At 43.5% G+C, this 13,891-nt stretch overlaps 1 protein-coding gene across 1 annotated transcript in view; it reads right to left on the reverse strand.

Moving 5' to 3' along the window:
* Window positions 1-4,572: 4,572 nt before the first annotated feature.
* The window catches only part of LOC138493120 (mucin-3A-like), a 31,311-nt gene continuing 21,992 nt past the window's right edge, over window positions 4,573-13,891 (reverse strand). The window contains exons 3-5 of the mRNA XM_069620327.1: window positions 9,463-9,500; window positions 9,245-9,354; window positions 4,573-6,306 (exon numbers count right to left, since the gene is read on the reverse strand). Of these exons, the coding sequence (XP_069476428.1) occupies window positions 6,175-6,306; window positions 9,245-9,354; window positions 9,463-9,500 (280 nt within the window). The 3' untranslated portion in view covers window positions 4,573-6,174. The remainder of the gene's footprint in view (window positions 6,307-9,244; window positions 9,355-9,462; window positions 9,501-13,891) is intronic.

Below are 13,891 nucleotides of genomic sequence, written 5' to 3' on the forward strand. Positions count from 1 at the left end.
CAGGAGTTGCCCTAGTGGGTACCCTTGTCATCCTTGCTGCATATCATGGGGAGAAATGTGTAGATCTCCAAAACAGTCTCTGAGCATTCCATTTCTGACACCATCTGTGACAGGATAGCAATGTGGGCTGCATAAAGAGGATGGCACAGCTTTTAGTAACAGGAGAACATTTATTACAGAAAATAATTAGCAAGCAATGTATTTTGTTAAAATCGTAAAATAAATTCTCTCCCAACACTTGCAGCACTGGGATTCGTTTTAGTGGCCTACAGTTCACCCTGCTCTTTGGCTTTGTGCTGCAAGTTTGTGGTGATCATGAAAACGGATTTACTGGGTCTGCATGGGGTGCTTCCAAGGCTGGTACACTTCAGGCTTGGATCAGTCAGCAGGTCTCCTACAGCAGATCACGACAAAAGGTGAACTTCAGCAGGACTGGCACATCCTACCTGTCTCTTAGGTGAATGCCTTGGTTGTTGTTGGCTGGTTGGCCACCTTCCGGCAGTAGGGCCTTCATACCTGAAACACCATACGTACCCGCACAAGTGTAGGCTTCCTGTCCCCCATTGTGATTGCACCACCTTGTACCTCCTCCTGTTTTCTCTGATTTCTTCTCTACCCTAACCTGGTCTGCTGGGTACTCCCCACTCTCGCTTGCTAGCTGTGGCACCTGTTCTCCTTCCGTCTCCTCAGGGATAGCAATTGATTTTCCACTGTTGCTCCTTCCTACTGCCGCAGATGTTAAGGTCCTACATCTCCTTTTCCCTATTGGTTGATGGTACCTCTTGTCCAACCTCCCTTCCAATCTTTCTCTTCTTCTAATAGTCTGCATCCTCCACTGCCCAACACTTTGCCCTTCTTCTCCTGATGAAACTTTCTCTTTCTCCTACCTCCTAAGCTTTCCAATATCTTGCCTCCTTCTGATGACACCTTTCTCTGACACCAACCTCCTCCAAAATCCCCCTCCAACCTCCACCTCTCTTTTCCCTTTCTCCTTGCAGTAGCCCTCTCCCTCTTGCCACACTGCACCAAACTCCTTACCCCAACTCTTATCATAACAACCCACGCTGCCAGATTGATCAGTCTGTCTTTTATGGAAGTGTCTTGACTATCACTTGTGGTGCTTTATTCTATTGAAAACTCCTTTGTACTGAAGCATGGTCATGAAGGATGCCTGAGGATACACGAGGACCTGCTGTATCTTGCATTCCACAAGTGCTATGGACAGGTGTTCAGCCTCCCTCTTTCCCTCCAAGAAAATATTTGTTGAAAATGTCTTGGTAAGCATGTTAAGCTCTCTGTCATATTTACTCTTCCTTTGTCACAAGGAACTTGCACGTTTGTATCCCATACAATGCTGGGAGAATTAGATGCTTTTGTTTCATCGTTCGCGCATTTCCCAAGAGTAAGCTTCTTTTCGTTGAAGCGCGACTTTGCAACTGTTGCTCTTTGGTGGGGTGTGTGTGTGTGAGTCATATTGTGAAATGCTTCGTGTGGCATCAGTGCCAGAGGTCAATATGTATTTGTTTACTTGTCTGGAACATTGATATTTTGCAATGTTGTTCCCTTAAAGGGATATGCTTATTTTCGAATGCTATGGGCCTCATTGCGAGGTAGGAGGTAGCCATGGTGCTATTAGCACCATGGATACCCCCTTACCACATTCTGGGTTCTTGAAATAGGGACTTACCGGGTCATTCCAACCTTGGAGGACCCGGTAAGTCCCCATTCCGAGAGCCATTGCCCATTCCCATTCGAGCCCCCATAGGGCTCAATGGGAATGGGGATGGAGCTAATAGCGGGCCCGTTATTAGCTCCCTGGTCCCTTAGCCGCTCCCGCTAAGGGACCTCAGAATATGGAGGTAAGGGATTACCGGCATCCCAAACCGGTGCCGGTAATCACTTACGTCTAACCTCGTAATGAGGCCCTATATGTTTTGGTTTGGCCATGGAACTTGAAGGGCTCCCTGAGTGTGCTCGACTTTAGAAAAAAAAGTCTCCTTAAGGGTTATCATCATTCCTCTTTCTCTTTGGTGGTCACTGGTAGGGTTAGGGTGGTGGGATTATGTGTATTAATGGGATTTACCCCTGACATTGTTTGGGGATTCCCCTTGTACCTCTTCTGGGTCCAGAATTCACTAGCTGGGGGAGGGGGGCACCTGGACCAATTGACCACCAGTGTGAACACAAAAAAGGGATAGATAAGGCAAAATAATACATAAAAAACAGGCCTTGCCTTCCCCTACTTTAACGTATTTTTGGGGAAATCAGTGGTCAGTTTTCCCTAGTAATCTTTAAACCTGAATTATTATACATGTAAATAGTATGAACTGTTAAACAAAATAAAATGTCACATCAGGCTTGACAACGAAAGAAACATTTAAATGGACATTTTCACAGCACTTTCTACAATTTTTAGGAAAGGAAACTCCCAAAACCTTCAAGTTATACTTAAACTTACATCTGATTCCACCAAAGAGAACAACATGAAAAAAGCAATCCAGTAGAAACACATTTCTGGCAATCCCACAAATGTAGCCGTCTACCTGACCTTCTCACACACTTTAATGTGTGTTTCTCCATGATGCCGCCCACCGCACCACCACTGGGGTCCCAGTTCCACTCTTTTTTTCGTACACTATCTATCTTTGGAGGCTAACAGACATGGACTACAGTAGCATGACAGAACCACTAATTGGAGCACTCCACTAATTGGAGCACTCCACTATTTGGAGTAGGCAAGCACAACATGTGCAAGCACAGCATGTTTCGCGCCTTGAAACACTTGTGTATAGGCGCGTTACAAATGCCATATCATAACATGGAACACTATAGTGTTCTCTCTGATCCATACGCTCAAAGGTCAGGTGCGGGCTGCACACTCCTTATTAGATCTGTTCTGTTTTGATGCAACAGATGTTCTATGGAATACGTGTTTGCAAACTACAAGACAACATATTTAGAACATGGCTCTAAGGGAGTACACATCATTCTGAGCTCCCAACCTATCTATTAGAGCAAAACAGGTCAGGTATTTTGGCAGTACAAATACTAAGGGCATGAGTATTAGACATCTCTACAACTCTTATTTCCAGTTTAATATGCCTTGACACACACAGACTGAACTAAATCACAGTATCAAAGCTGATAGTTCTTCAAAAACTAAAAATGTCCTATAAATGTTTATAGAAAATTTCTTAGGTAAGAATATTATCTTCTGATCATTACATTAAGTCTGCAGACACGTGTGTCTTAAACAGTAACACTCAATGCACATATATTGTTGCTTTACAGTGATAAGTTTAGAGAGACCAACATGAAGCACAATATGCACAATCTCATACACTCCTAGGCCTGGTGTGATATATTCCTCAAAACCAAAACCTTCTCTACATTGAACAGACGATTTTACTATCATGATAATTATCCAATTGGATGATAGCAAACCAATATCAAAGATGGGAACTTCTGCCTGGCCAGACCATGTATGCTATAATCAGTCACAGCAAATGTGCATTCAATATTTGTTTTAAACGCAGAACTGGGGCAGTGAGTATCATGGCTGTGGCAATAATGATCTCTTTTTGATGGATATATTAAGGTCATATCATGTATTATTCTCTTATGAAACATCATCACAGATAATGTGTTTTAATCCGACAACAGGTTTACGTGAAACAGAGGGAATCCATTTGAACTATGACTTTATATTTTGTAACCAAACTAACAATACAAATCTGGCACTCATGAATAGAATTATAGTTTGACCAAACATAGTTGCCCTGAAGAAGGGCAGAGGCCACAACACATATTGGAATTTGATGGCCTATCATATTTCCAACCAGAGTTGGCCTGAAGAAGCTCAGATGCCAAAATATTTGCTGGAATGTAACGTTAGTCCATCATATATTTGTTCTCAGCCATATGATGGTGGCCAATGATTTGGTATAAAGTCATAAAGTTGCCTGGAGAAAGGTTGCCAAGGGGTGACATTTCCCCAAATTTGTACTAACACGAAAATCAAGCATTTTGCCCAAATATTCTAGCACTGGAGTTAGAATGGTAATTAATAACCATTACTAATATATGGGGGAGGTGATTTTATGGGTGCAGGGAAATAAATGGCCTACTTGGCGATATTTTCTGCCAGGGCACATTTTCACATAGAACCAATGATTTTTCCAATCAATCAACAATGATTAGTGATATCAGACAAATAGATTTCTGATAAACTTCTGCAGGCATTTCTTATGTAATTGAAATAATTCAGATTTACCATGTGATGCTGATGCAATAATTTTTGTTTTAGTTTCTGTTTCATACACTTAGTTTGGTTGGCATTCATTGCACACATTACCAAGGACAAAGTAGCTCAAATTCACAAATCATAATAAACGTGTGCTTTTTCTGGAACACTAGTGTGCGGGTGTACATTGCTTGTGTACATTGCTTTGTCTCGGGAGACAATACAGACCCCTGAGGAGAAAATACAGGTCAGCACAGGGATCCAGTTGTACAATTCTTCCCAATGCTGTTATCAGTATTAGCACCTGATTATATAATCGAAGAGAAATAGACAGTGTGCATGAGCAAAATGCATTCCTTTATTATATTTTGCATGGAAAGAAAGGGAGGAAGTATATATTAAATTAGCCTATATCGTAGCCATATTTCAATACTCAGAAAATCAGCATCGGCAAAAGACATGCTGCCTCCTGATATCTCCTAATTACACATAATGACATAAATATAAAATCACAAATATTAGATAAAATAAAATTATTCAGTTGTACAGACATACAAAAATAGCAGGATCCCAAATAATACGTATTTTATATTCTTCATTTTGTAGGAATTCTCTAGAATGCAGCATGTTTAGGCCCCAGTCCCAAAAGAAGTTTGTCGCAGAAATCGCGCCTTGAAACACTTGTGTATAGGCGCGTTACAAATGCCATATCATATCATATCAGAAGAAAGTGGTGTCGGACCGGCATTTCCTGTGTTGGAGACATAAACGCCATGCTGTATTGCACTGGGCGTGGCACACTGGGCTTTAGGTATCACATGGCAGCAAAAGCAGTACTGATAAAGTGCAAATTGGTATTGGTGGTGACGCAAGAACATTCCCTGACACGTAAGTGCGAGGATGATGAGAGCCTGAAATCACAGCGAGAGGTCAGCATTGAGATGGATCTTGCCCGGGGCTATGACCCTGCAGTCAAACCCTCACATAAAAGATGCCTTGCACTTGCATCCATGGTCATTAGGAGCATACAATCATCATGATGTCTGGTCAAGGTGCAAAGAGTTCCACCTCAATACACTATTAGTGGTCATATTGCCACTGTTGTTATCCATCTCTTGTGTACATTCTTGGCTAGTAGGCGTGTCTAGAGTATTATCCCTCCAGGTATGCTTTGGGTTCTTTATTTCCTGACACAGTTCTCACCTAGGTGGCACCACATGTCATTCGGCTCTAAGTAAAAAAAAGATGACTTAATGTCGTTGAGTCGAAGCCCTTTCATACCACGTTTTTAAGATGCGACTCATAGGCAAGGAAAAGTAATTATCATTTCATCTAGGCTAACATGTTGAGCAGAGGTGTGACGTGGAAGAGAGATTGACCTTACAGTGCATGTGTAAAGAATCATTTACAGGTTGTGCAAAGGCATTAGGAGAACAGATGAGTTGGTGCAACAGTTCCCAAGTCTTAGTGTAAGACCATCAGTGGTGCCCAAGATTACTCTTAATCTTTACAGAAGTCCTCTGTGTCGAGATGTCATCTTATGTATTGCCTATAATAGCCCGGGAGTAGGCATGTACACCCTAGTGAAGGTAGCCATTTTTAAATATCACCAGAAACTGTGTCTGCCTGGATCTGTACATATAAATAATGGGAACAAGAAAATCCTGGCATTACACTTGAGATAAGCACACATTGGCATTGGCCTGTACAGGCTACTTTGGAATAAAGTATAGTCTTTCCTGCAGAGACGCGCAAGCAGTGATCCATGCTCTATCGTAGTCTGCGACGCTCTTTAAGCAGAAGGAGCCGGCGGCCATATTGGTACTGAGTTGACTGCGGAACAGTCGATTAATTTGCTTCTGGCTGTGCATTGGTTTTCCTCGGCTTTAAGAACCAGCTAATACGTCATAGGAAAGCCGTGCAGGGCCAGTTTAAGGGTTCGTGTTAGCAGAGTTTGCAGAGTCTGCAGATCGCGGAGAGCTCGCAGAGTTTGAAGAGTTGCCAGAGTTTGCAGAGTCCAGGGAAATTGTGTCACAGTAGATTTGTGGTCGGCCTATTTTGGACTGCGAAGAAAAAAAAAAACAGTTACTAATGCTTGCAAAAGTATGCTTTTCAGAGCATGAAGCAAAACTATACTATATTTTGTGAGCACTTCCTATGTCCGGGGCGGTGTTATTGGAAAGTGCCACTGCTCAGTGTCATGAATCTACATTTGTGATCGGTCAGGTCCTCATGGACATTGTGGCTCATTTCAAGTAGAGTGCTAATCTCTTGGAAATTTTGGTGGTAGAATAGAGGAAATACCACCAGCCGCGTTCTGGTACTGCCCCTTTTTTAACAGACTCCTGCACTCGTAATAAGGCCATGTTGGGAAACCAGGACGGCATTTCTATATGCCATTCAGATCTCTCTAGTTCAGGAGGTCTGGAACCTGTGGCCCACCAGATGTTTTCAATCGCGGCTGCCATGGTACCGCAGATCTATGTGATCACAGCGCATTTTTTACTGCCCATCCCAAAATGTTGATTTATTTTTATTTTACCCTCATTTCACCGCACTGCATATATATGCGAGGGGAAGACTCTCCAGAGCCCCCTATCGCCCCCACATTTTTATCAACTTAACCAACGCCACATATATATTGGTGAAATGGGGCTTTAAAAATGTGACATGTTGGAATGCGCAGTAATGGGGTGATAGCGATACAGCACCATTGGCGATGCAGGTTAGGGCTGATGGGGATTGTAGTTCAAAACATCTGGCGAGCCATAGGGTGCAGAGCCCTGCTCTAGATATATATATATATGTTTTGTCCTTGAAGAGCCAAATAAATTAGTTGCAGAAAAAATAAGGCTTATTTGCGCCATCTGTTGGAAAGGTAGTTGCAACAATCTCATCCAATTCCTGACTGTTCGACCGAGTTAGCACACATGTTGATAATTTCAATGTGACAAACGTTTGCAGGAGGGTCATAATGCGGAGGGAAGTCAACCCACTCTGCAGAGCCCAAACTTATTTTGGTAAACCCTACGGCAGAGACGCATATGTAAGAACTCCCTTTGTATTTAACCCTCCCCAAACTGCTGTAGAAATGGAAAAAACACTATTCCCATCACACGTCAGGTGGGTCTGGGTGCAGGAGGATATGTTCTTGAGCTTCACAATACGTGCATGGCAGGATTTAGGAGGACCCAAAATACCTGTAAATATTTGAGAGTCTCCACATTTGTGACGTAGAGGTTATACTTGCCAATATTTAGGCATTTTGCAGGTAAGGTTTTGAACCCTGTGTGATGTGCTTCGTTCCTGGGGCTGTGGAGCTATGCAACTGTGGGTACCTCTGGGTCATTTTTTTATTTATATTTATTTGAGTTTTATATAGCGCTTTACACCAAAGTGCTGTACATGAGAACAAGACAGTACAATAAAATGTGGATAAAATAGGAAACACAGATGGAATCTGTATTTACAGTAACTTTGTTAAACAGGAGAGAAGGTGAGATCTCAAAGAGACCCGGAAAGTAGAATAGTGAGAAATAGAACAAAGAGAAAGAGGGAGAGCGTTCCAGTGTAGAGGGGAAAGGAGAGAAAATGAACGAAAACGAGACTGAGCACAGGGAGGACACGGAACAACAAGAAGGGAATGGGAAGAGGAGCAAAGTGAACAAGAAGGAGTATACGATGAAACATGAGAAGAGAGATATACAGGTGCGAGGCCATGGAGAGATTTAAAACCTAAGCACAAAAAATTCAACTTTAGACAATGATGGAAAGAAAGCCAACCCAGATGGGCCGGAGGAGAAGAAATGGAGTCACGAGGAGAAGTAGGACATGAATAGAGGCATTGAATAGAGATTTCAAAGGAGCTAGGCGGGACAGGCGAAGCCCACAGAGGGTGGAAGAACAGTAATAGAACTGGGAGAAAAGTAAGGCAGACACAAGGAAGTGAGTGGCCTTAAAGGTCAAGAACGGACCAGCTTTCCCAATGTCGTGCAAGTGAAAACAACAGGAACGCACGGGTAGAGAGATGTGATGACTAAAGGATAGATCTGGGTCTAGATAAAGACCCAGATTATGGGCCGTGGAGGAGGGAGGTAACTGAGCTGGGGGAATGATATGAAAGATGAGTAAAGAGGAGCTGGAAGTGCAGTGGAAGGAGAGAAAGGAACCTCAGTCTTAGCAGCATTGAGTACCAAGAAGCGGTCCATCATCCAAGATTTAATGGCAAGGAGACAGGCGCTTCGTTTGTTATGGATATCATCAGTGAAGTGTGGGAAGGATAGAAATAGTTGAGTATCATCAGCATAGAAATGGTGGAATTGTCCAAAAGAAGAGATAACGTTGGCAAGCAAGGGAGTATAAAGAGAAAAGAGGAAAGGACCGAGGACAGAGCCTTGCGGAACACCATAAGTAAGTGGGAAAGTGTTGGAAGAATCCCCAGCCCAAGAGACTGAAAAAGTCCTCTGGGACAGGTATGACTCGAACCAAGATAGGCTAGAACCAGTAATACCAAAGGAGGAGAGGGCAGACAATACAAGCGAGTGATCAGCAGTGTCGAGAAGACGAGAAGAGTGTTTAGAATGACGTGCATTTGTTTCTACCCCAGAAACGGAGCTGTCAAGGAAAGCCAGACATGGAAGTTTGAGCTCTGCTTAAAAGCCACTACTCAATGTAAACCTGAGGAGCTAATTAATGTGCAGGCGGTGGGTGTCTCCCGGACTTCTGCATGTTTCCTAACAGGGGGTGTACACAGTTACGCACAGCCAGTTTCTACAAAATGAAGAAGTGTGCAAACATGAATGTCACAGGTTGTGTTGTGTTGTGTTGTGCAGAGGTAATGTCAACCACTATGAATTGACCCTCTAATGTTTACAAAATGAGGGCTCTAGAAAACTGGAAACATCATGGAGCAAAATACACAGAGCTGAAAAACATGTTTCACTGGAGGACCCTGACTGAGCCTTCCTTCAGAGTTTGATATTGTGCTTGGAGTGCACGTACCTTCATCGATGTGTCCACATTATCGAGACGTGGTTTCCAACTTATAAGGCTGGGGATGTATTTGTCGGACGATAACGATGCCACATCCGTCTCTTGCAACTTTTTGAAGCCTAAAACCACAAAAAAGATGTTCATTTTATGTATTTTAATAAAGCACAAATCTGTGTGAAAACGATTGGGCGTTCTTTGACCATTCAAACACATCAGCCTTGACTTACCAGTCAGAGACTTACTGTAGAAGCTCGTCTGAATGTTACTACAGAGAGAAAAAAGGATAATTAACGTCAGTAACATTGATGGTACCAGGGAACATTTCAATGTCACACAAATGTGCATTTCTCTTCATCTCTAAGGCACTCTCTTTGCTTCCCATTTCCCTTGCAGGCTCTCTCGCAATGTAACACACCCACTTTATGTGAAGGGCAATCAGTTAGACTGGGTTGTAACACACAACGTTACTAATCAGAACATATTAACACAGCCGTGCATTTGGTTGGATCATTTCAAAGTTATGTTCGAGATCTGCCTACCAGAAGCACCCAGACATAAATATAGCCCTCATATTAGAACCATGAGTAGAAATGTTAAAGGTATAGGCCCAGAACAGCTAGAACCCTGCCTTCGCCAAATAGGCGAATGCTTTTAAATGGGGACTCTTGCGAGCAACTTCTACAACACTACACGAATCATATATCAGAGATGGTAAATCAATATGCCCCTCTTAAATCCAAAACAGTCAGAAAAACCAACAACCATCAAAGCTGGTTTAACAGCACACTCCAGGACCTCAAGATAAAGAAACGACGACTAGAAAGAATCTGGCAAAAAAACCTTCCACCTGACTTCAAGGAGCAATGGAATCAGGCGAATGTCAAGTATAGGAACTGCATTGAAAAAGGCCAAAGCTGAATACTACAACAGGCAGATTGAGGCCACACCTAATACTGCCAGTAAACTTTTTGATATTCTTAAATCTTACGAGAAACCGAAATCCATGCCCCCCCCCCATTTATTCCAATGGAGGAGGACTGTGAAATCGTAAAAAAAGCCTTTGAAAACAAAACTCAAAAAGCCAGAGAAGCCATTATTCTGGCCAGAAAAACCGTTAAGGATTTTCATCTTCCTAATGAGGTCAATTTACAGCCCTACTAATTGGAGAACTTTAATTTTCAGCCAATCTCCAAGGCTGAGATGGTGAAGGTGCTAGCCAAGATGAAACCACCCTCTTGCGCTGAAAACCTAATCCCTCCCAAAATCATTGTGGAAAACAAAGAACTGTTTGCCCCAGTGTTATCCAAGATAATCAATCCATCCTTCCATGATGGTAAGATACCTACAGCCATAAAAAAGGTGACCATTACACCACTGTTAAGAAAACAAGGCCAGGACCCCAAAGACCCTAGTAATATGCACCCCATTACTAATACCACAGGATGAATGCAGGCACATGTGGAAGCCAACAATATCCTGCATGAGCAACAGTCGGGTTTCCACGCTGCCTTTGACCTTGTTGATCACACTTTGTTACAACAAGTTCTGGAGAAAACAGCGGGATGTTCCAAGGCAGCCTTGGCATGGTTAGCATCCTTCCTCGCAGACCGTGTAGCCAGAACACACTGGGAAGAAATGTTTTCTACATCTACCCCTATAAGTGCAGGTGTACCACAGGGCGCTAGTATTTCCCCTCTGCTCTTCAACCTTTTTATGAAATATCTATGTGTATTTCTAGAATCCATCGGCGTTCATTTCACTAACTACGCCGAAGATACACAGCTAGTGTTCGAGCTTGAGGGAGAATATCAACTAGATAAGGAAAAGATTACTACCATATGCAATCTGATTGACAAATGGATGGAATATAATTGGATGTGCTTGAACAGTAAAAAAAACAGAGCTCATGATTTTTGGCTCCGGTCAAGCAAGGGGTAAGCTCGGCGCAGAATTCAAAGAGTTTACCATCAAAGATTCATGCATTAAGGTGGTCTCCCACGTTAAAACACTTGGGATGATGCTGGAGGCGTCCTTGGGATCGGAATCCCAGGCAAACTACCTCCATAAAAATAATACATATTATATCAGGCTACTGAGAGCTATTCGCCCTTTTCTGACAGAAAATAACGCAGCCACGATAGCCAGGGCCATTATAATGGCACGTTTAGACTACGGTAATTCACTGCTGCTGGGAGCTTCCAAAAAAATGCATCAGTAAATGCCAGATAATGAAGAACAATGCAGTCCGGATTGTAAAAGGGATTGATAGAAGAAGCCATGTGATGGAGGCTAGAAGATCCCTCCACTGGCTTAGAGTTGAGGAGAGAATTCTCTTTAAGTCTATGGGGGTCATTACGACCCTGGCATTAAGGGTTTAACAGCGCCGTAAAAGGTGTCTGCGCCGTTAAACCCTTAACGCCTGATTACGAGGTCCCTTTGTGGCTCCCGACCTTAACGGCTGGTCTGGACCAGCCGTTAAAGTAGGGACCCGCAAAGGGACTTCCGAGGTAATTACGGTACCGCAATTTGCGGTACCGTAATTACTGCCTTCCCCAGTCCCATTGAGCCCTATGGGACAAAAATGGGAATGGGGAAGGGCCAATGGTAAATGGGGAATTACCGCCCCACCAACCTTGGAATGGGGCGGTATTTCCCCATTGACCATTGGCGGACTCGTTACAATACCGGCAGCAACCATGGTGCTAATAGCGCCATTGGTTACCGTCGGTGTTGTAATGAGGGCCTATGATTCTAGTGCACAAATGCCTGTACGGATTGGACCCATCCTACCTTAGAGCCAAATTCACGCGTTACATCCCTAATAGGGCCCTACGATCTCAAACATCTGGCAAGCTACAAATACCTCAGGCATCCCGAATTACGGGTGCTGGGAAATCTTTTCTGGTTCGAGCAGCTCAGCAGTGGAACAACCTCCCAGGTACCCTGAGAGCAGAGCCAAAATCTGTCAATCTTTAGGAAAAATCTGAAGACTCATCTCTTCAAATAATGTGCCACTCCTAGTTTCCACCTACTGTTTGCCTAACTCTTATTTGTTTCTCTGCACCCTGATGCCCGCGGGCTACCGACGCATTACAAACAAACACATAAAATAAATAAAATAAGGGTTTCTTCACAGAGGCTTTTTTCTCTTTCTAAGTACATTTTCCTAATTTGAGATACTCTCTCTCTCTCTCTCTCTCTCTCTCTCTCTCTCTCTCTCTTTCTCTCTCTCTCTCTCTCTCTCTGTCTCTCTCTCTCTATGCTTCCCCTCCCTCTCTTTATCTCTCCCTATCCCCTCTCACACTATCTGCCTCTTTTTCTCCTCACTCTGTCTCGGCTATGTATCTTTTTCTCTCTCTCTCTCTCTCTCTCTTTCTCTCTCTCTCTCTCTATGCTTCCCCTTCCCTCTCTTTACCTCTCTCTATCCCCTCTCACTCTGTCTGCCCCTTTTTCTCCTCACTCGTTCACGGCTATTTATCTTTCTGTCACTCTCTCTCTTCCCTCTATCTCTCTCGCTATTCCCCTTCCCTCTCTTTCTCACCCTCTAGCTTCCTTCTTTCTCCCTAGTGACCGTTCTCCTCACCGTAAGGCTTCTAATTTGCCGGCATAATACATTTAAAAAAAAAAATGTTATTTGTTTGTTTGTTTCACACTGTAGACCGCAGGCATCAGGGCATACATGAATATACAAGACGCAACACAAATAAACAGGACACACATAAGAGGATGGCCAATAGCAGCAGACTCATATCAATTATTAAAATAAAAAGTTTTCAGATGTTTCCGGAATAGAAGCTGGTTCCTTTCCTGACGCAGATCCATAGGCAGAGAGTTCCAGGCATTAGCTGCCTATAATGAGAAAGACCGGCCATTTTCATTTACGTGCCAGTCTCTGGGACAGAGAGAGAAGGCTAGTGTTTTCTCGAATGCAGTGCTTTCCTTGGCTCATATTTAACTAAGCTTTCTTTGAGATAAAGCGGAACCATACCGTAAAGGCATTTATGCACCAGAGAAATCATCTTAAACTGTATTCTAGCAGTCATAGGCAGTCAGTGCAGCTTTTCTGAATTCAGAGGCCCAATTCATGGAATTATTTGCTGTAAAATTGAGTATTTGCATGCCATTCTGTGCACAAATCCCCATTTGTCGATTCATGGAATCAACTGCCCTGGACTTTTTCTGGACTTGCGTGGTGTTCACGCAGGCTCGGCACGTCTCTGCAAGCTGTCAAGCTCCTTGCATGATACAACATACAGAGCGTGGCTGTGGCTTGCGCAGATGGCTGCAACAGGGGGGTAGCACAGGAAATGGGGAAGAACATGCACAAAAGTTGGCGTTTCGAGTGACGGCCGCAGGCAATCCCTCGCATGCCCACAATTGCACCAAATGACACATATTCATGGAACCACCCAGACAGCCTCTTGGCATAGTAATGGCCATGCAAATCTACCGATCTCTACTCCACCCAAAGGCAGGCGTAAGTACACTTTCACGTAGGAATTGCAGAGGAGAGGTGGGTTTGGATACCGGATATAGGGGTGCACGTACACAACCGAGGTTCTGATCTAGCTTAGGTGTGCACGTACGTAGTGTAGCAGGGTGCACGAACGGTTTACAGGGGTTCACACGCAGATTTTCAGAGTTTTTACAGAGTTA

The sequence above is a fragment of the Ambystoma mexicanum genome, chromosome 10 (genome assembly GCF_040938575.1).
Source record: "Ambystoma mexicanum isolate Mex_15411 chromosome 10, UKY_AmexF1_1, whole genome shotgun sequence".
Classification (NCBI taxonomy): domain Eukaryota; kingdom Metazoa; phylum Chordata; class Amphibia; order Caudata; family Ambystomatidae; genus Ambystoma; species Ambystoma mexicanum.